At 43.6% G+C, this 21,897-nt stretch overlaps 1 protein-coding gene across 2 annotated transcripts in view; it reads left to right on the top strand.

Annotated features, from left to right (window-relative positions):
• Nucleotides 1-19,529, top strand: part of DNAI3 (dynein axonemal intermediate chain 3) — a 126,497-nt gene extending 106,968 nt beyond the window's left edge. For both annotated transcript variants that reach the window (XM_036757334.1, XM_036757333.1), the window contains 5 exons: nt 6,253-6,383; nt 8,165-8,369; nt 12,593-12,684; nt 14,958-15,080; nt 19,169-19,529. In XM_036757334.1, the coding sequence (XP_036613229.1) occupies nt 6,253-6,383; nt 8,165-8,369; nt 12,593-12,684; nt 14,958-15,080; nt 19,169-19,318 (701 nt within the window). In that variant the 3' untranslated portion in view covers nt 19,319-19,529. The remainder of the gene's footprint in view (nt 1-6,252; nt 6,384-8,164; nt 8,370-12,592; nt 12,685-14,957; nt 15,081-19,168) is intronic.
• The last annotated feature ends 2,368 nt before the right edge of the window (nt 19,530-21,897 follow it).

Below are 21,897 nucleotides of genomic sequence, written 5' to 3'. Positions count from 1 at the left end.
AAGCTAGATGAAATTTATTTAGAACCTTTCCCAAGATGTCTATCATTAATTTAATTCATTCAATAAATATGTATTAAGTGTCCCCTGTAAAGCATCCACCCAGCAGAGGTTCTGAGAACAAACAAAAACGAGGGAAGTCCACCAGACAATCAAATATTAAGAGACTACATATATACAAGGAACAATAACACAATATGGCGACTGTAAGGGGGCAAATCAAACTCCAAGTGTGACCATGAAAGGATCCGTACTGACACAGGGCGGGGAGAGACAGCGATGGATCTGGGCCTCAAAGATTGAGAAGGTGGGAATGAAATAGGTCAGTCACAACAAGCGTTTATTAAGCTACTTACTCTGGGCCAGGCACTGTGGTAAGTGCTGGGGACATAAAGAAAGGCAAAAATATGACCCCTCTCCCCAAGGAGCTGGGGGAGACAACTATGTACCTAAGGGATAAGTGGGTTAATGGGAAGAATCTCAAAGAGAAGACCCTGGCGTGAAAGCTAGACCCAGGCAGGCCTCTTGCAGAAGGTGGGATGGGGAGGTAGATGGAGTATTTATGTATAAGGGATGGCATGAGTAAAGGGTAGAGAAAGCAGGATATGTACATGGGACAGCAAAAAGCCCTGCTTGGCTAGCGCATCATACATGTGTAGAGGAGTGCTATAAGATAAGGCTCGAAACACTGGCTTCCATAATGTTGATTGCCTTTAAAAAAACAGACCAAGGTATTATTTTATTCAGTATGCAGTAGGGAGCCCCAGAAGGGTTTTGAGGAGAAGAGTTAACACTACAAAATCTTCAATAGGAAGAACAGATTTAGCCATTTAATCAACAACCATTTTACGAATCACCAGCTTTTGTAGAGTATTGGGTTGGGCACTGAGGAAAATATGAAGTTTAAATAAGAAACTGCCTGGAGCTTGTAACATGACAGGCAGTAAAAAGCAGAAAAGAATGGAGGTGGGGAGACCTGACATGAAGCCGTCTCCCAAGTCTGGGCTGGCAGTAATCAAGGCTTGCACCAGAGTTGGGCGGTGGCCATAAAGGGGAGGTGGCAGATACAGGAGGAAAGGCAGTCAATACTGGTGCCTGAGAGGATGGGGGTAGGAATGAAGAAACAGAGAAAATCAAGGGGATTGACTAATCTTTGAACAGGATGGGTTGGTGACTGTGATGCCACTAGCAGAACCAGGGAGGTCATAGAGAGGAGTGGGGTGGGGATGCCAGGCAAGTTCAGTTTGTGAACTCAATGGGTTGAGCTGGAGACAGATGAGACGTGGCCAGGTAGGGACGTGCTACAGGCAACTTGAGATCTGAGAGAAAGGACAGGGCTGGAGATCCAGTCTTTGGAGTCATCTTCATTAAGGCTATAGCTGATGCTCAAGGAATGAATTAGACTGTCAAGGAAGAGAGGGCAGAGAGAAGGAAACATGACTGAGAATTAGCAGGTTGGGAGAGACAGAAGGATGAGGTCAGGACCTGCAATTTCATAGGCATGCAGATCAGAAATGTCTCTGTAACTGGGAGTCCTAGAGACCACGGCAATGACAGGCTGAAAGACTTACCCAGAGTCATGCTGCCGGCATGTGTCAGAGGAAGAACTTGAACCCAGGTCTTCCTGGCCAGCTCCCTATGTACCACCCATCATGCTGGTTCTCTCCTTAGAAGATGAAGGAGTAGAAAAGCACTTGGCCCACTGGGCCATGGTTGAAGCACTGGAGATATTAGTACAGCACAGAAGCAAAGAATAATGAAATCCAGTGCCCCCCGCCAGTGCCCGTAGCTTAGCCCTTTTCATACCTTTGTTCTTTTATGGGTCCAGGACTTCACTGAGGTGGGAACACTCTCCATTAATGAAGAAGCTTCTCCCCCACCTCATCCCACTGATATATTAAAGAGGAAAGCATAATAAAGGAACGTTCCTTTTAAATATTCAAATTGACAAAGCCCCTCGTTCGGTTCTTTGGGCACACACACTCTTGTATACATCTACACGGAGCTTGTTTTGTGCCAGGCTCTGTTCTAAGTGCTTTATAATTATTATCTCATTTGACCCTCACAACCCTGCAAGCTTGACAGATGAGGAAACTGAGTCAAACAGAGGTTAAGTGACTTGCCCAGGATCACACAGCTAGTAAGTGCCTGAGGCTAGATTTGAAATCGGGTCTTCCTGACTCCTTAAGAATAGGACTTTTTTCTTCTAAAAATGAGTTTAAAGGGTCAGTCTCCAGTCGATACCAACTGAACTGCATGTGAGGAAGAGGGCTGATCTGGCAGTTTAATGACAAAACAAAGAAATTTAAATTGTGTGAGAACTGAATTTATAGACCCTACAACTTCCATAAAGTGCATGCGTTTGACCTGGCCCAGAGTAGAGGCTGCTGGGAAGTTGGGAAGGGCTTTTTGGGAGCTGTACTGATTAAGCACTTGAGTATTAAGTAGCTGACCCACTGGCTCCCCCCTACTAAGAGGCCCTGGACTCTGGACTCACATGGATGGGTTCATTCCTGGGGAAGCCTGACTGCCAAAAGAGAGGTCACATTCTATCTGTGCTATGTATGGACCTAGAGTCAGGAAGACTTGAATTTAAATCGAGCCTAGACAACACTGGGCAACTCACTTCATCTGTTTGCCTCCATTTTCTCACCTGTAAATTGGGGATAATAACAGCACCTGGCTTGCAGGGTTGAGGTGAGGGGCAAATGAAATGATGGTTAATTAGTAAAATGCTTAACACAGTCCATGGCACATAGTGGGTGCATAATAAATGCTGATTTCCTTCCCTTCCCTTCCTCTAGAGATACTTTTTTTTTTTAAACATCAAGCATTTATTAAGTGCCTCCTATGTGCCAGACATTGTGCTGGGGACACAGAGACAGAAATAAAATAGTCCCTGCCTTCAAAAAGCAGAGTCGTCCTCAAGCCAACCTGCGAATGGGTCATAGGTCAAAATGAAGCACCTGGTTCCGTTCAGACATAAAGGGGCCGATGCCTCAGGGAGTGCCAAGGGTAATGCCTTCCCCGCAGCTCCATCCTCTCCTAGAGGGATCAGAAAGCGAAGATTCAGCACGGACAGGAACTGAGAGGTCATCTATTCTAAGACCTCATTTCACAAATGAGGAAACCGAGGCTCAGGGTCACACAGCTGAGCAGCCTCTGGGGCTTACAAGTCCAGCTCTCTGGCCGCCAGCCGCGGGGTGCCCTGAGCACTGCTCCAGTGCTGACAGGGACCGACCCTCCGCTTCCCACAGGTCACACCCAGCTCCAGACAGAGCACACAGCCCTGCGCACCCTCCGGCCTTTGGGTTCCTTCTGCTGAGCAGAGGCATCAGTTCCACCCGGGGGTCTCAGTAATAACCGTCTGGAAGCTGCAAGTCCAGCTCTGCGGGATCCTGGCAGAAGCCGTCTGTTAGGGCACAGAATCTTTTTAAAGACCGGAAAGCTCCCGGGTAATCTTGGAGCTGCTGGGCAGAGCCATGTAGTGGGCTAACTTGGAGGCAGCAGGAGCCGAGTCTGAATCCCACTGCAGACACTAGCTGTGTGACCCTGGACAGGTCCCCCGACCACCCCCAGCCTCAGTTCCCCGTATGTAAAATGGGACAATAGTTGCACCTACCTCCCAGAGTGGCTGTGAGGTTCCAATGAGATAAGTTGTGCACAGCACTTTGCAGAACCTCAAACTGCTCTAGAAGGTTAGCTCTCCTCATTTGGGGATCATTGATTCAGAGCTGAAAGGACTTCAGAGGCGTCCAGGCCCACGCTGAGGATCGGGAAGCATCTTTCCCCTCCTCCAAGAAACTTTTCTGAACTGGGGACAATCTTCGAAGGGAAGCTTAAGTTTGGCTCATGTCTCTAGTTTCCCAAAAGGAATCAGTAGGTTCCCTTTTGAAAAGGTACCTCAGCCAATTAGGCATAGGGGCAGCTAGGTGGTGCCTAGAGTGCATAGAGTGCTGGGCCTGGAGTCAAGGAGACTCAACTGCGTGAGTTCAAATCTGCCCTCAGACACTTCCTAGCTGTGTGACCCTGAGCAAGTCACTTAACCCTGTTTGCCTCAGTTTCCTCAGCTGTAAAATGGGGATAATTACGCCACCTGCCTCACAGGGTTGTTGTGAGGGTCAAATGAAATAATATTTGTAAAAAGTGCTTAGCACAATGCCTAAGAGAGTAGGGGCTTAATAAATGCTTATTTCTTTTCCTTCCTTTCCACAACTCTCAGGATTGCTTTTTGGTCACCCATGCTCAGGGAAGGAACCCTAAAGCAGGAAAGTCAGCCAGGTCTACCCAGATAAACCCGGATACTCATACATAGCTGGGGAACAGGGGGTAGGCAGAGCAGACATTCCCTCCTTCAACCATAGAAAGCCAAGGGAGATCTGTCATAGTCCTGAGCCCCAGGTTCAGAAAAGAGGAAAATGAGCCAGAGCAGGCTGGAGCTCTCTAGCACCTACTGCCATCACAGGGAGGAGATGACCCGCAGTCGATAACCAGAAGCCTCTGGATACATAATGGGCCAAAATACACATCTCGAAAAAGCCCATCCTGTGGCCCAGCATGCTCCATGGGGTCTGCTGGATCCAACTCGTCCTCTCGCAACTATAATTTTTAACATCTTAGAAAATGGTCCACTAGAATAAAAATTAATGTTAAAATACTATGACTTATAGATTCAGAGCTGGGAAGGAACTCATCAGCCATCTAGTCCAACCCTGTTATCTTATGGATGCAGAAGCAGAGGCCCAGGAAGGTTCATTGACATGCCCAAGACTCGAGTAAGAATCAGAGTCAGGATCCGAAGCAAGGTCCTCGGGTCCCAGGGACTTGGATGATTGCATCCTGACTGGGAATCCCAAGTTACCTTGTAAAGGCAGTCATTCAAAGACACTCCACCCCACTACTGAGGTCCACTGCGATCTTTTCAGGGAGAAACTAGGAATCTCTTATAAGAAAATTTTGTTTTAAAATATAACTCACAGTAGCAATATCTGGGCTAGTGCTGCAATGCAAAAAAACTCCACCAAAGGGCGCCAGCAGACAGAAGAAAACTATTCTGATAATTCCCAACCAGCAGGAAACAAAAAGCTGAGGGCAGTTCAGAATGAAATTAGACAAACTGAAGGTTTCCTGAGAACAGCAACCTTCCTCCTGCCCCCTTCCTCTCCTTCAGTGTTCTGTATTAATCCAGTAAAGCTGCATTTATACCTTACTTAAATTCAGTAAATCATTTCCTACTTAATTAGCAGCTCACCCTGTGTCTGGGCAAAGAGGAAACTGTCCAGGACCCATAGATGAGGTCAGTCAAATTCAATCAATATTTATGAAGTGTTAACTACACGCCAGGCTCCATGCTAGGCTCTGGGGATAAAGAGACAAGAAAAGGAATATCCCTTTCCATCAGGGAGTTTCCATTCTGCTGGGGGATGTCACACTTACAGAGTTAAATATGATGTGCAAGACAGAGGGAGAGATCACCAAGGGCTGTGGAAATCAGGGCAGTCTTCTTAGCAGAGGAAGCACCTTTATGGAAAATAAGGATTCTACGTGGAAGAGAGGAGGGATGAATATGTCCTGGGTGTGAACTTCTTCATTCAAACAACATGACAAGGTTTAGAATTCTTTAAGTGCTTTAAAGTGAACAGATATGGTGATTTATAAACCACTTTTATTTTTATTTCTTTTCATAACCTGTGAATAGGGAGACTTAATATTTGTTGAATGAATATAGAAATGGAGACCTGAACAAAGCTTTCTTAGGTCATTTCCCAGGATCCTTATCAATTATTTATTTATTCAATAAACATTAAGTACTTCTCATCCACCCAGGCAATGGCTTCCTTTGTGAAGCTAGACATAAACTGACCATATTCTAACTCATAAGATAATTTCCCAATCTCACGAGCTACAAATCTCTACTCAAAGGGAAAGTATCGTTCTTGGGAGTTAGAGCTGGAAGGGATTGCAGAGATCATGGGGTCCAATCCCCTCATTTTACATATAAGGAGACTGAGGCCCAGGCAGGGAGAGCGATTTGCTCATGTTGAACCAGGAATGCCAGCCCAGTGTCCCTCCTCCAAGCCTCATGTGGTTTCCATTCTACTACCTGCTCTCCCTGGTCCCAAAGGGCTCAGTTTATCCCTTCTCACCTTCTCCCCACTTCCCCAAACCAGGATCCTACTCCCTGACTCTTCTTGTCTTCACTGGTAACTGTCTCAGCCATCTTACAGGCAGGAAATGACCTTTCCACCCTAACAGGTCAGAAGCCGACGAACCGATACTTGGCCCACGATGGAAGCATTCACACTGTCCAGAGATCCCCTTTTTACCAGGACATTGTCCTCACCATTGGGGGCTGGAATGTGGCCATATGGAAAGAAGGTGTTCCTGTAAGTTAAGTACATAATGGCTGAGCAAAAACTGTGGGTGTGTTGTCCCTGGTTATTGAGAAAGAACAATACACTAGCTGCTCTCACATCATCGTGCCTGTGGGGCACGAGTTATGGGAACAGCAACAGATGGCCGGGGCCACAGCTTGCAAGCAGATCCATCCTGAGCTTTTCAAAACAACCCCTTTTATCTCCTTAGAACGACTTTTATAAATTTCTCATCTAGGCGAACAAAACAACATTCAGAATTCCCACTTTACAATCTAACTGGCCTGCTTATTCTCTGCGACCCAGGACTTTCTTTCTTAAGGCTTTATGAGAGATTTGGCTAGCTCTGCCTCTGCCTCCACCTCTGGCCTCCCATCCCCAGGAGTCCACTAGGAACCCCTGAAGTACAAAGGGGAACATTGCCATCAGTCTCTTTGTCAGCACTGGGACCAGGGATGGCCGTGGTAGAGCAGAGAGAAAGGATGGCACTACATCAATGCATCATCAACATGCATAAGCGCTTCATGTGTGCCGGACACTGTGGAGTACACAGAAGGAAAAAGAACAGAAATGGTCCCTGCCTTCAGGAAGCTTTCATTCTAACAGAGGAAACAAAATAGAAATAAACATGTGCAGACAAGCTACATGCAGAGCAGAGAGAAGGGCATGAGTAGAGAGAATGCCAAGCAGGCAGCCAGGCTCCACAAGCATACCTGACTCAAAAATTAGGTCAAAGATGCTGATAACGGCTAACAGCCAGTAACAAGCAGGTAACCAGAGATCAGAGAAAATATGCTTGGAGGCCAGGGCAAGAGAACTGAGTGTCAGAGCTAAAGGAAATGGGGCCAGAGGTCAGAGCTCCCACCCCAAAGAGACCCTGAGCCCGAGCTGATCTTCAGTCTCAGACAGAAAGCTGACTCATAGACGGTCCTTTCTAGGGCAATGGCCAGTCCCAGGCCTTCATTATGTCAGGTGGGTACAGCTGGCTGGAGTGCAGACTGAGGCAGCAGAAATGTGGATGGGTCCTGACGCTCTTTTTTTGAGGAAAGATCCTAAGGGATGTTCCAACAGTCGAGTATGTTATGGATGAGAAGAAAGAGAAGGGTCTCCTGAGGGTGGGTGGCCAAATAGTACTGATGAATCCCACGGCAAGTCTTGGCTACTTTCCACTAGGAGGCTTGTTCCATGACTTTGGCCTGGATCTGGTGAGGGCAAGCAGTGGTTAGCTTACAGAAGGATTGACAGAGGAGTTTTCACCCTCTGATTTTGACTACCAGGGCTGTGTGGAGATTCCAGCAGCAGCTGAGCCCCTTCAGACTCTCAGGTGTCAATTTTAGATGGATAAGGACAGTCATGGGTTGTATCCCCCAATCAAAATGTGAACGCTTTGAGAGCAGAGATTGGCTCTCTTCTCTCTCTGCATTTCCAGTGCTCAGGATTCCCAGGGTCAGAAATGCTCTTCCATTCCATTCTGTTAGGAAAGCTGAGATCAGAATAAGAGATCAGGGAGCACAGAGAACGAAGAGCCAAACCCCATGTTTCTTTGTTAAAGAAGTCCTCCCGCCCCTTCCCCCTGAGGCAGGACTCCAGAGGAGAGTATTATTAAGAGCATATAATGGTCATAATGAACTCTTATGGAATAGTACTGAATCAAAACCTAAGACTTCACTTGTAGAATGTTCAAGAAAATTTTAGATTTGTCATTCAAAATGATCATTAATTTCCTCTGACAATAGCAAAAGGCTTGAAGCTTCCCTTCGTATTTATGTGGGGTTTTGTCTCTTTCTTTTCAGCAAGGACCACTTCTTCAGTCAGCCTGCTCAGCAAAAAGGTACACAGCTGGACACTGGTCCTTGACGAGACCAGGAGTCTTCTTTGTTGGCAAAGAAGACGGATACATTGATATTTGGGACCTGCTGGAGAAAACTCACGAGCCTGCCCAGTCACAAAACATATGCATAACATCAATCACGTACATCAGACCCTGGATGGTCTCCAGTAGGTTAACTCTGAAAAAGAGACAACATGAACTCATCTCATTCTTTATAAATAAACAATATCTGACATTAGATAAGTGCTTTGGGGTTGACAAAGTGGAAAGCAATGGTGGCTAGAGGGTCATTCTCAAAGACAGCAAGAGTACCCCTTCCGATGCCTACTGGCTCTGGGAGTCTTGGCAAGTCACTTTAACCTCTTGGGGTTTTGGGACCCCGTTTAAGGCTAATACAGGTCAGTGTCTGTCCCTGTCCCAATGTATAATTACAAAAAGTGCAGGCATCTTATCTTTATTTTACCAATGAGGAAACTGAAGGCAAATGACTAGTCCATGGTCACACAGCTTATAAGCAATGGAGCAGAGATTTGGACTCATCTTCTGATTTCAAGTCCAATAGACTTTCCACTATGCCCAGCACTCCTTGTTAACCTATTAACAAGGATTCTATCCCTTCCTACAGGAAGTCATATGATCCATCCCTAACAGATAAAAACCATCTGTTTTTAAAGACTTCCAGAGAAGGAAATGCCACAGCCTCCCTCTACAATCCATTCCAAGGCTTAACAAGTCTCTAGTGTGAGAAAATTATCCAATCTAAATCCCTCCTATGATGAGCTAAGCATCATGACTTTCCCATCCATTCTGGAAGGTGAGTGTGAAAGAAGGCTCCCTCCTCCATGAATGTGATGGACTGAGGCCTTGAAGCCTAGTGAGTACTTTGCCCAGTTCACTCGTCTCCCAGCTACGGCAGCTGCCTTCCTCCCCAGCCCCCAGCCTGATTCAGACTCTTGAATGGAAGGGATGGCTGTGAGCCCAGCTGTGCCTAGCTCTCCTGTGCATTTTTATTGTTCTTTGTACCCTTTCAAAGAGTTTTAACACAAGAGGGACATTTGGTCTTCACAACCACTCTTTGAGGAAGGGCAGAAATGATTTTCCCCATTTTAGACCTACAGTCTTAAGGTAGGAAGGAACCTTAGAGATGATTCACTCAGTCTGAAATGAATCCCCTTTACTAACCTTGGCTTCTCCTTGAACATCTCCAGTGACAAGTGGCCCACTGTGTGACTTATCACTTTATCTGAACCAGGCTCCACCATACTTTCCAGCCACCAAGTTTACAATCTTGATGTCATCCTCCTTCCCTTCACTCACCCCACAAATTCAGTCAGATGCCAAATCTTGCTGTCTCTCACACTCACCCAGCTACCCCACCAACGTACATCCTCTTCACCATTCACAGGGACTAACGCCACCGTCGGCCAACTGGTATCTCAAGTGCCTCCCCACTCCAGCCTATCCTCCATTCAGCCACCAAAGAGATCTTCCAAAAGCACAGATCTGACTCTTTACTCTTTACTAAGTAAACTCCAGTTTACTATTTACTATCACCTCCCAGATCAAATATTTAAAGCTACTTATTGTCTGGCCCCTTCCTCCCCTTTACTTCCCTTCCTACAACGCACAATCCCCTAGTGCTGGCCTCCTTAAAGCTCCTCAAACACGAAGCTCCATCTCTTACCTGCCAGCCTTTCCACTGAGAGTTGCTCATGCCTAGAAAGAACACCCATCTCTCCTCTGTCTCTTAGATCACCTGGTTTCTTTCCAAGACACAGCTCAAGCACCACCACCTAGAAGAGGCCACTGCCGCTTCCCGGAGTTACTGGTATCTCCCCTTATATACTAGTGTCTCCCCTGTTAGAGTGTAAGTTCTTTTAGGGCAAAGGCTACGTCTTCTGTCTTTGTATCCCCAGCACCTAGGACACTGCCTGGCACACAGGAGGCACTCGATAATTGTTTGTAGATTGGCTGATAAGGATGTTTTTCCTTGAATTGAAGCCAGTCTTTGTTTCCCAATGGTGCAAAGCACTGGAGGTCTCACCTCTGCTACCAGAGGGCAGCCGGCTACCATCACTGCCGAGTGATATGACTGTGATTTGAATAGCTGAAGGCAGAAATGATGCCCTCCAGCCCCACATCTTCATTCCTGGACTCTTCAGCCAATCTTCCTAAGACACGGCTTCAAGTGTCTTCCTCATTCTTGTTTCCTTCCTCAAGATGACGCTACCAATGTGTCCAAGACCCTCTTGAGGTGTGGCAGGTGAGGAGCGACCTCCATGTCTCAGATGGGGTCTACAGAGTGTCACTCTCCTCGGCCAGGACATTATACTTCTCATAAGGAAGCCATAGCTTATGTTCGATTTTTTTAATGTGTTCTTTTATACTTGAGGTCATTGCAGTGACCCAGGTAATGCCTGACACCGCTCTTCTGGCTGCTAACTGCTTACGCAGACGCCAGACCGCCCCTCTTGTCGGGTTCTAGGCCAAAGCTTTGCGAGTCCTGGGTAGCTGCTGCCAGGCTGCCAGTCTGCCAGTCCCTGACCCCAGTCAGCAAACAGAGACGCCTCACAGCGGGCTATCCTGAAATCATTCCCCCATTTATACCTGTTTCCAAAAGCAGCTGACAGATGTGGTAATTCCCGAGGCCACAGAGTTAGGAGTGAATCAGAGATGAAGGAGGATCGCTCTTTTTCTTTTCATGGAGACTTAAGGTTTTATCACCATAGAGAACTCCAGTAAGGAAGCCCCTCCCCTGAGGCAGATCCGTATCAATTAGGTGACATCCTTCGCCTTGCTGCTCCCCGTGGAGGTGCGCAGGATGCTCTAGGTTTGCAAAACGCCTCCTAGCATTTATTAATCCTCACAACTGCCCTGAGGGAGCTGACGCAGGATTTGAATCCACATCTTCCGGGTAAGGAATTCCATTGCGATAGCCTGTGTTTTCCGATCTTTCAATCACCCTTATGATTATCCGCCGAACTCATATCAAACAGTTATTTTGATTAATAAGATGAATAATTCGGAGGGAATTCTGCGTAAGGTTTCTTTTATTATTATTATTATTTTTGAACTAATGAACCATAAGGAACTCCCAGGTGAGGAAACTCCCTTCCCCAATGTGGCTCGGCACCTTCTCCACAATTTAGGTTGTTACTCGGTTATTTCAGTCACATACAACTCTCCATGATCCCATTTGGGATTTTTCCTTCTCCTGCTCACTTTACAGATGAGGTAAGGAAGGCAAACAAGCCAGTGAGTTCTGAGCTTGGATTTGAACTCAGGTCTTCAAGACTTCAGGCCCAGGCACGCTATCCACTGCACCACCAGGCTGTCCTGTTCTCTGCAATTACATTTATATTATACATTCACATATAATATACATTTATAACGCTGAGAGCATGGGGAGGATAAGTAACTTGCCCAGGGTAAGGGAAAAAATACATAAAAATGTTTTTTGGAAATTAAAGATAATTCCTGGGAGAGAGATATCATCCCTGTCTTTGGACAGGCGGCCTGCATTTCTACAAGGTTCTCTGATTCTCAGCATGTTTGCAGCATCGCCTTTGTCCCAGAGATATGTAGGCATTTATTTTCATTCCATTCCTCTAGTCCCTTCTCAAAAAGATTAGACATAGATATCATTTGAACCATCCCATCTTCCTGATCTTTTCCAGTTCAGCCATTGCTAAGCTATGCAATACATGTGGTCAAGGTGTCTGCTACTTTTAATTAGTCCAAATCTTAATTTTCCTAACTTTTTGATCACAAGAGTCTACAATCGGTTTGAACGAAGTCTCCTATGGGGGAGAAAAGGGAAAAACAACAAATGTGATGAGTTTTTTTAGTGAAAATTCTCTAGCAGCATTTGATGTTTTGTTCATATTTTAAAATCTCAGGGGGAAAAAAATCTATTGCTCTGTAGCAGAGAAAGCAATGGGTCTGGTGGCTGCTTTGAAATTCCTCCGGATCATGGGAAGCTTATTTTCCCTTTGAGTTTTACAAACTAAAATATCCTCCAGAAGTATTCTTTGAAAATCTTCCCACATATCCTCATTAGCATTCCCTTTGAGCATGTCTGTTATCTACCCACTGAGTTAGGAGGGAAGGCTCACAGAGAAACACAAACAAGGAAAGCGTGGTTGGAGGAAGCCTCAGGATGGTTGACAAAAGGTTTAGAATCTTTGTTCTGTTCCCCTAAATTGGAAAAACTGACTTCCACATGTCTATGTGGTCTCTGCTATAAAACCCAGTGAAGGTTCCATGACCAATGTAACCACATAGAGAAGCAACAAGTCCCAGAAGAGACTGCAAAACAAAAACACATGGATGTTTAACTTCTAAAATTACTTTGTTTGCTAAGTTTTTCCCCTTTTTAAAAATCTTTCAGCAAAGCAGCAATTTGTAGCCATAGCTGATTACTATGGAACACTGCATATATTAGAAATTCCATGGACACTAAGTCGCCCTTCATCCAGTGAGGTTGGTAATATTTTGCTTTGGGGATTTGTGTGATTAGATATCTCAGAGGCATTATTTTTTAAAAGTTGTTTTGGGTTCTTTTAGCTATGGACTTATTAAGTTTAGAAATAATAGTTAGCATCTTTGTTGTGTGGTCATACAGTCAGAAAATTCTGGAGTTCAGGATCATAGATGTAAAAAATGGAAAGGACTGGGGGGGGGGTGACAGAAGGAAGGGCAGACTATGGGAGGGGCAGTCAGAAGCAAAACACTTATGAGGAGGGACAGGATAAAGAGAGAGAGAATAGAATAAATGGGGCAGGGAGATAGGATGGAGGGAAATGCAATTAGCAATAGTAACTGTGAAAAAAAATTTAAAGCAAGTTTCTTTGATAAAGGCCTTATTTCTCAAACAGAGAACTGAGTCAAATCTATAAAAATAAGAGCCATTCCCCAATTGATAAATGATCAAAAGATGTGATCAGTTTTTAGATGAAGTAATCAAAGCTATCTATAGCCATATGAAAAAATATTCTCACTACTGGAGAAATGCAAATTAAAACAATTCTGAGGGTACCACACCTCATACCTATTAGATTTGCTAAAAGGACAGAAAAGGTAAATGACAAATGTTGAAGGGAATATGGGAAAAACGAGACATTAATGCACTGTTGGTGGAACTGTGAATTGATTTAACCATTCTGTAGGGCAATTTGGAACTATGTCCAAAGGGCTACAAAACCATGCATACCCTTTGACATAAGAATATCACTACTAGGTCTGTATTCCAAAAGAGATAAAACAACAAAAAGGAAAAGAACCTATATGCACAAAAATATTTATAGCAGCCCTTTTCTGGGGGCAAAAAATTGGAAAATGAGAGGACACTCATCAATTGGGGAATGGCTGAACAAGTTGTGGTATGTGATTGTGATGGAATCCTATTATACTATAAGAAAGGATGAGCAGGATGCTCTCAGAAAAACCTGGAAAGACTTACATGGCTCATGCAAAGTGAAATGTACAGTGTACAAAGTAACAGCCATATTGTAAGATGATCTGCTAAAATGACTTAGTTATTCTCAGCAATACAAAGATCCAAGAGAACTCTGAAAGAATTATGATGAGAAATGCTCTTCACCCCCAGAGAAAGAACTGATGGTGTCTCAATGTAGATTGAAGCATACTATTTTACTTTAATTTTCTTGAGTTTTTTTGTCTGTTTTCTTTCCCAACATGACTACTATGGATATGTTTTACATGACTACACATGTATAACCTATGTTGAATTGCTTGCCTTCTCAATAGGGGGGTGGGGAAGGAGGAAGGAGAGAATTTGGAACTCAAAGTTTTAAAAACGAATGTTAAAAATTGTTTTTACATGTCACTGGGAAAAAATACAATATGCCTTTAAAAATGGAGAGAACTCTAGAGATCACCGAGTCCAACCCCTTCACTTTATGAAGGAGAAACTTAAAACTCAGAGAGGTGAGGTGAGGCAGAATTCAAATCTTGGTCTTCTGATACTATCATTTCTCTACCATACCATGTTGTGCTTGGGAGAGGCCTCACGGCCAGCTGGTCTACTGAATCCTCCCCCTCCAAATAATCCCCACTAAAATTTACTCAGTGAGTGGTCATTCAGTCAAACAGGGAGTTTTCTCATAGTTCATAAGTCGAACAAACTACAATTGTAAGGGTGGGAGATCAACCAAATGAGAACAGAATTGGCTTTAAGAGAAGAATTGACTTAAAAAATCAGTAACTATTAAAGGATGGATATGGATTACAATCAGCATGCATGAAGCTAACATGAAAGTATGGTATCACTTTTCTCCAGTGGACTGACTGTAAGTACAGTGAGTCTGTTCTAGACTAACCTAAACTCCACAGATTTGAACCAAATGACAACCCCTGAGAGCTCATAGGGGTTCAAGTATAACTTTTCCCCCTTGGGGGAAAGCAGTGCTACTTATATTCACAGCAAGCACAATTCAACATAAAAGGTCCTAGTAGGTGAAGTTTCTCCCATGAGGAGCAGACCTGTAAGATACTTAGTAAAGTCACTGCTATATACAGTTTTGGACAAGTCTGAGAGTATGTTTAGATCACCATATACTATTTGTGACCTATCCAGAGCCTATGCAATTAAGTAAAGCAAAGAAAGGACCTAGAAACTACTATCCCCATTCTAGAGCTTCTAATGATCAAAGGCAATGTTGCTGAGTTTTGTGCTGTCATTTGAAATGGAACTTCTGAAGGATGCAATTGTCTCTTTGTGTCTTTGTTAACAGGTACAAAGTGTAAACAATTACTTTGACAAAGAGGTCAGTCATCTGAGATATACAGAAAAACGCAAAGAAATCCGAGAAAAGGAAAGAGCAGAAATGCAGCTAGAATCAGAGAGAAAGAAAGTTGTAAGTGAAAATTTAAGGAACAAATCATTTTTTCCTCTGATATCTAGCCTTCTGTCCTTCAGCAATGAAGACTAGCTTTGGTCAGGTCCTCTTCCTTCCCCATCTCTCCTCAGGATAAAGAAGATATTTCTCAATCTTTTGTCAGTTATTGACAAAAAAAGCGATACCAGTCTGATGCGCTAGGAAATCTCACCCAATTTCCTATAGAGAATTTTCTAATAAAAGCAGAGAATTCCTTTGGGGTGCATTAAAGGGCCAGGGGTATTCTCTTTGTCTATACAAGACAACCAGCACCAGGTATTATGGAATGTTATGTATGAGGTACAGCAAGCAGGCCAGTGTGACTGGATCACAGAAAGCACAAAGGAGAATAACATGTAATAAGCTTGGTCAGATTGTCACACAGAGGACATGTATTTTACCTTGGGGGCAACAGGGAAGCACTGAAGCTTCCTTTTTCCTTCTACTACATACGGCGTGGGTCTTTTAAAAGGATTTTCCCAATTTAGTAGTCTTAACAGTGTCCTGCTTTTCTGTTTTTTTGCTTCCTTCGTTGTGTCTTTTAATGATTCATGGACATTCTTCTTTTTGTTCTTCCTTTTTTTAAAAAAAAAAAAAATAAAGTATCACTATCACTCCCCTGCCTACTCTCACTTGGGGCAGAGGGGACCTTTGCTTGTAATAAGTAAGTTATAAGCACAAAAACCAAGTCAACAGAGCTCCTTGGGAAGGAGATTTGGAGGATGGTGCTACCCTCCACAGAAAGGTGGCTTGAAGGGGGACGAGGCTGGGAGATACTGAGGTCTGCTTTGAACAGGTTGAGTTTGCAAAGCCTACAAAACATCCGGTTGTAAATATCCAATGGGTACTTAGGGATGAGAGACTGGAACTGAGGAGAAAGACTAGTGTGTCCCCCCAAGCCTTAGTGCACTCAGACTGTACAAATCTGGGTGTCATCAGCATGGAGATGACAATTAAACCCATGGAAGCTGATGAGGTCACCAAATGAGAGTGTAAAGAAAAAAGGACCCAGGACAGAGCCTTAACCTGGAGTTAGAGGCAGGATGTGGATGGCTAATGACCCAGTGAAGCAGCTGAGAGGAAGCAACAGACAAGCAGGAGAACCAAGAAAGTACAGTGTCACAAAACACAAGTGAGAAGAGAACAGTCAAGAGGAAATGAAGTCAGGAAGTAGGCTGGAAGTATCAGCAAACAAAAGAAGAATCTCACCATAAAGAAATACTATGATGGCAGAGAGGCTCAGGACATAAACCAAGAAGAAGACAATGAATCCAAAACATCAGTAAGCAAAGCTTCAGAGAAAAATACAGCTTAGGCAAACATTCAACTAGAATTTTTGAAAGAGATGAAGCAAGAGTCTTTAAAAAAAAGAGTTAAAATGTTTTTATCAATGAAATGAGAGCACTTAGGGAAAAAGTTGGAAAAAATGAGAGCTATGGAAGAAAGAATTAGAATTAACAACTTGGCACAACATGTACAGAACCTTGCCCAAGAAACAAACTCCCAGAAAATTAGTATGGACCAAATAGAAGTCAACGACTACATGAGACAGCAAGAAATATTAAAACAAAGTCAAAAGCCTAAAAATAAAGAAGAAAACATAAGATATCTTACAACAAAACAATTGACCTAAAAAAAGATTGAGGAGAAGAAAATTAAGAACCATTGGACTATCTGAATGCCATGACCAAACAAAGAGCCTAGACATCAAATTTAAAGAAATCTTAAAGAAAATTACCCATATTTCTTAAAATTAGAGGGCAAAGTAGAAACAGAAATAATCTACTTCCTGAAAGAAACTTCAAAATGAAAATTCCAAGGAATATCACAGCCAAAATCCAGAGCTTCTGGGTCAAAGAGAAAATACTGTCAACAGCCAGAAAGAAATTCATTAGATCTGTGCAGATTCTCAACATCTTAACACTTAATCTAATGTTTAATACACGTTTGGTGATCCAATGATAATCCTACTGTTTAATAAGATTGTACCACTAAACACTGTCATAGATGACAACAATAGGATGTGAAAGTAAGATTTGCCCAGCTGAGGTGGATTATAGCATCTGACATATATTGGTTGCGTGACTCTGGGTAAGTCATTTAACTTCCTGGTGCTCTAAGCAACTAAGAATGTAAATGACAAAGAAGGAGCCAAGAGGCTTTGGTGGAGATGAAATCACAGATCCAATCTCTATCTCATCCTGTAGCATTCTTTCCTAGTATAGACACTTGATGCAATTCACTGTATTTTTTAATGTCATCTGCTCTTTTTTTGTTCTGAATATTTCTTTCATTCCTTTTTTTGTCATTATTGTGGTTTTGCACAGAAGTCATTTCCCAATTCTTACAAACCTGACAAGTCAGTCAATCAATAAACATGTATTAAGTGCCTACTATGTGTCAGGCACTGTGCCAAACACTAGCTCACAATCTACATTCCTCCCTTCTCCAGTGAGGAAAAAAGGGTTAAGCTAGCTAAGTAATGGCATGGATAATGGAGCAGTGCCATCCATAGGTAGGCCCCAAACCCCAGAGAATGCCTGCTGCTGGTACTACAGGAAGCCAGGACAGGGCTTCCACAGGACCCATGGTCATGGCTCAAAAGCTGCCAACAGAAACAAATATTTAACAAGACTAGAAGGGGCAGAGATGTTACAAACTAAGCATGCCTGACGATAGAATGAGAAGGAGAATGTCAAGTAATGATTTATCTTTCAGCATTTTCCAGCAGCCAAGATGAAAGACAGAGATCCAGGTGATCATCCAGTCCAGGTGTTTTTTGACCATGTCTGGTGAAACATGTCCGGTGATCCTTTGCCAGAATACTGTTTTTAAATGCATACAGCAAAACACAGAGAACTACAAAGGAAACTAATCGTACTAAAATAATTGTCTAAATGCTTTTTTAAAAGAGTTCACAGACTCCAGGTTAAGACCCCCTAATCTTGCCCAAGCCTTTCATTTCACATGGGTAAACTGAGGCACTGAGAAAGGAAATGGCCTCTCCAAAATCACACAGACAGAACCAGTAGTCCAACTCAGGTCTCCTACCCCCAGTTTTCCTTCCTTCCTTTTCACTATAGCAAATTGCCTCTCTCCCTGCAATGAATTTCTAATTAATTAAGATCAGTGATTAGTAACTTGGATTTGTGCTATCTTAGAACACAAAACCTTTTTAAAACCTTTTAAAATTAAAGTGGGTGAAAATTATTTTTGTGCCCTGTGGCACCTTGGGAAAGGGAATAGGGATGCCATGTTAGAAAACCTAAAGGGACAGAGTATCCTAATTTCCAGAAGGCCTGCCTGCAATGTGCGAACTGCAGAATAGGTCATTAGCACAGACATTAGTGTAACAAAGGGGTGTTTGGGGTGTTCGGGGAGGACTAGCACTCTCACCTGTGGCTCTAAGAAGCTGTAGCATGCACAGCAGCCACACCCCGTAAAACTGTCTCCTTAAACCAGGTTAAAGGTAACTGACAGGCCTCAAATCCCTCAACAAGTTGGGGGGATGACTACCCCAAGCATGTGAAGACTTCCCCAGGCGGAATGGGCAGATGAGAACAATTTGTTCCAACAGAAATGAAAGCGGCTGAAGCAGGCGCTGTGGAGCACTTAGAGCTTGGTCAGACCACGAAGATGCCAAGGTCATCCGCTGTATTCAGGGCCATCACCAGTAGTCCTGACTTTTGTCTTACACTGGACTTTCATGACTCAGGAAAAGAGAGTGAGGCTGACAAATTTGTACAGCCCTGCCTCACTTAAATCCAATTCTTGAGCAAGTCGAGACATCACCCCATGATGTTACTGGTCTTCTTCAAAAACAAAGGACAAACAACACGTGTAACAAAAAAGCAATTTTTTTAGCTTTTGCAAAGAAAAATTGATTTCAAAGGTAATAAAAACAAATCTACAAAAATCTCTGCTCCAGTTTTCTAGGTTGGCTTAACTGCAAAAAAAGATATAAACATTTCCACTACATAGTAGCAGTCTAGGGCTTCCAATCTTCTCATAATCAGTATTTAACTTTAATCACCTAATGTGATTTTCTTTTCCTGTCTTTTCCCCAGAAAGTTTTTCAAAAGTCAAGAGAACAGATAGAAGCTGAGCTGAGGATAAGCTATGAAGAGTATCTGAGTCTCGAAAGGCAAATACTTGGAAACCTCGGGGTGCTCTCAGATACAGATAGAATCCCATCCTCGTTCAGAGACCTCCTTTAAGCGGCCAAGCCCTGGGCTACCTTTCTGAAGATTTCTCTACTTTAAGAACATCTTTTACCCCTTCCTTAGTGATGACTCACTTCTGTATCAATTTCCCGTATTTAAGCTGTACGTAAGATGAGGAGGGAAAATGAATGTAAGGTTATTAAAGTGTAAGCATAGATAAATTAACTTCATTGGCATCCAGTAAACTTTATCAGTTTGAACAAGCAGCAAGACCAACTCTCTTTCATTCACAGCCCAGAGATCCTAAGCCTGCCCTGCAGAACTTACATATGTGAATTCTTTCAATAGCATGGAAGGGGACCCAGTAGTTGCTCTCAAGGATGGGCTCTCACCCCATCACCCCTCCCCCCAAAACGTAACCACTGAAACGGAAACAAAAGCTGAGGCCGACTTTCACTCTTAGGTTTAATTTTGGCCATCCCCACCAGTCAGTCGACAAGCATTTATTAAGACCTTGCTCTAATGACCAGTGTTGTTCTAAATGCTGAGCAGGAAAGAGCTTACATTCTAATGGGAGAGACAACATGTAAATAATTGGGAAGATTTATGTACAGAGTAGATGGAAAGGCGGAGAGCTGGTCATTTTCAGCCTGGTAATCAGTAGGTCTACCAGTCAATGTAAAGACGTCAAATATAGACAAATGCTTTGCACTTCACCTTTAGCTCAGTTGGAGCAGTCTGACATTCTGTAAAAGGCATTAAGTCAGAGAATCTCAGGGCTCATCTCACCTAATGCACTCCTATCTTCTCCACAGTACTTAGCCCTCCAATAATCATCTGGCCTTGGCTTGAGGACTTCCAGTGAAGGACCCCCTATCCAAAGGCTTCCCACTATTTAGACAACTGTAATTGTTAGGAAGTTTTTTTTCCCCTGACAGCCAGCCTAAATTGGCCCTTCTGCAACTTAGGCCCATTGCTCTAAATGCCACCATCTGCAACCAGTACTAAACATAACCCTCCAGACCTTGTCCACCTCTCTTCTGGTGAGAATAATGGGATTATCACCTCCGTAGTGGTGGATCAGGAAGGAGTAGAAAGCAGGGACACCCAAGCAGGTGTCCAAGTGAGCACAATCCAGGAGGCTAGGACACTCTCCTCCCTTGGCAGGTGCAATTTACAATCATTTGGAGCTTGTCCTGGCCAACGGTTTGAGGTTTTGGTCTAACCCTACCCTCTGCCGGACTGCTGTCCAGTTTTCTCAGCAGTTGTGTCAAATAGAGTCTTTCCCCCAGTAACTGAAGTCTTCGGGTTTACCAAATGCCATGCTGTTTGTTTTGCTTCTGCATGTCATATTCTCAATCTCTTCTACCAATTGAGCTTTTTAAATGATGATAATAGCCAACATCTATACAGTGCTCAGTAAGTGCCAGGCACTTCACAGTGGAGGATGTGAGGATCATTTGATCCTCACAACAACCCTGGGAGATAGGTATTATTATCCCCATTTCACAGTTGAGGAAACTGAGACAAACAGAGGTTAAGTGACTTGCCTAGAGTCACATAGTAAATGTCTGAGGTCATATCTGAACTCAAGCCTTCCTGACTCCAGGCCCAATGCTCTTACACTATAGGGGTACACCATAGTACACTTAGGTACTTTTTTTTTTAAAAAACCACTACCATATTGTTTTAAAGATTGCTACTTTATAGCAGTATTTGAGGTCTGGTACCAACGAGACCTCTTTCCTTCCCACTTTTTAAAAAAATCCAACTTATATAATTTCTGGGAAGGTAAGTGGCACAGTAGATAAAGTGCCAGTCTTGGAGTCAGAAAGACTCATCTTCATGAGTTCAAATTCAGCCACAGACACTTACTAGCTGTGTGACCCTGGGAAAGTCACTTAACCCTGTTTGCCTCAGTTTTCTCATCTGTAAAATGAGCTGGAGAAGAAAATGACAAACCACTCCAGTATCTTTGCTAAATGGGGTCACAAATTGTTGGACATGGTTGAAATGACAGAATAAAAAAAAAACTTTCAACTGGGCCATCACTCCAGCAAGGCAATTATTTTATTTCTCATTAATTGATTCTCAGTGCGGGTAAGTAGATTGAAAGGCACATGAGGGAAAGAGGTTCAAGATGAGGGGATTTCATTCACTATAAAACAGTCAGGGTTGCAATGGTACATGGATGCAGTACCACTGAAGACTGGTTGAAGATAATGGGGATGTAAGTTGTTTTCTCCCGTGTGGCCAGTGATTTGATCAATACCAGAAAAGACAGAGAAACAGGTAATGGGAAATTTGTTAGCCAGAGAGACAGGTGTGGGTAGTAGATGAAAAATAAAGCTAAGAGTCTTCAAGGAATGCTGTTGCTGGACAAGGGCCACAGGTGTAGGGTCCTAGTCACATTCGCCTGCTCCTCTTGGGGGATGAGGAGGAGAGGAATGAGGCCAGGAGGATGCCGGCCTGCTGCTTCTTCTCAGTGGCGGAGCTGGGGCAGGGATGGTGGTCTCAGAGAGTGCTGGACTGGGCCCAGGCCTGGAGCTTGCTGCTGCTCTTCCTCCTAAGAATTAAGAAATCTTAAGCAAGAAACTGAAGACCTAAAGAACAGTGATGATTTTTCCCCACTG

The sequence above is a fragment of the Trichosurus vulpecula genome, chromosome 4 (assembly GCF_011100635.1).
Source record: "Trichosurus vulpecula isolate mTriVul1 chromosome 4, mTriVul1.pri, whole genome shotgun sequence".
Taxonomy (NCBI): domain Eukaryota; kingdom Metazoa; phylum Chordata; class Mammalia; order Diprotodontia; family Phalangeridae; genus Trichosurus; species Trichosurus vulpecula.
Note: the sequence above shows the minus strand (reverse complement) of the source record. Positions and strands in the feature narration are given on the sequence as shown.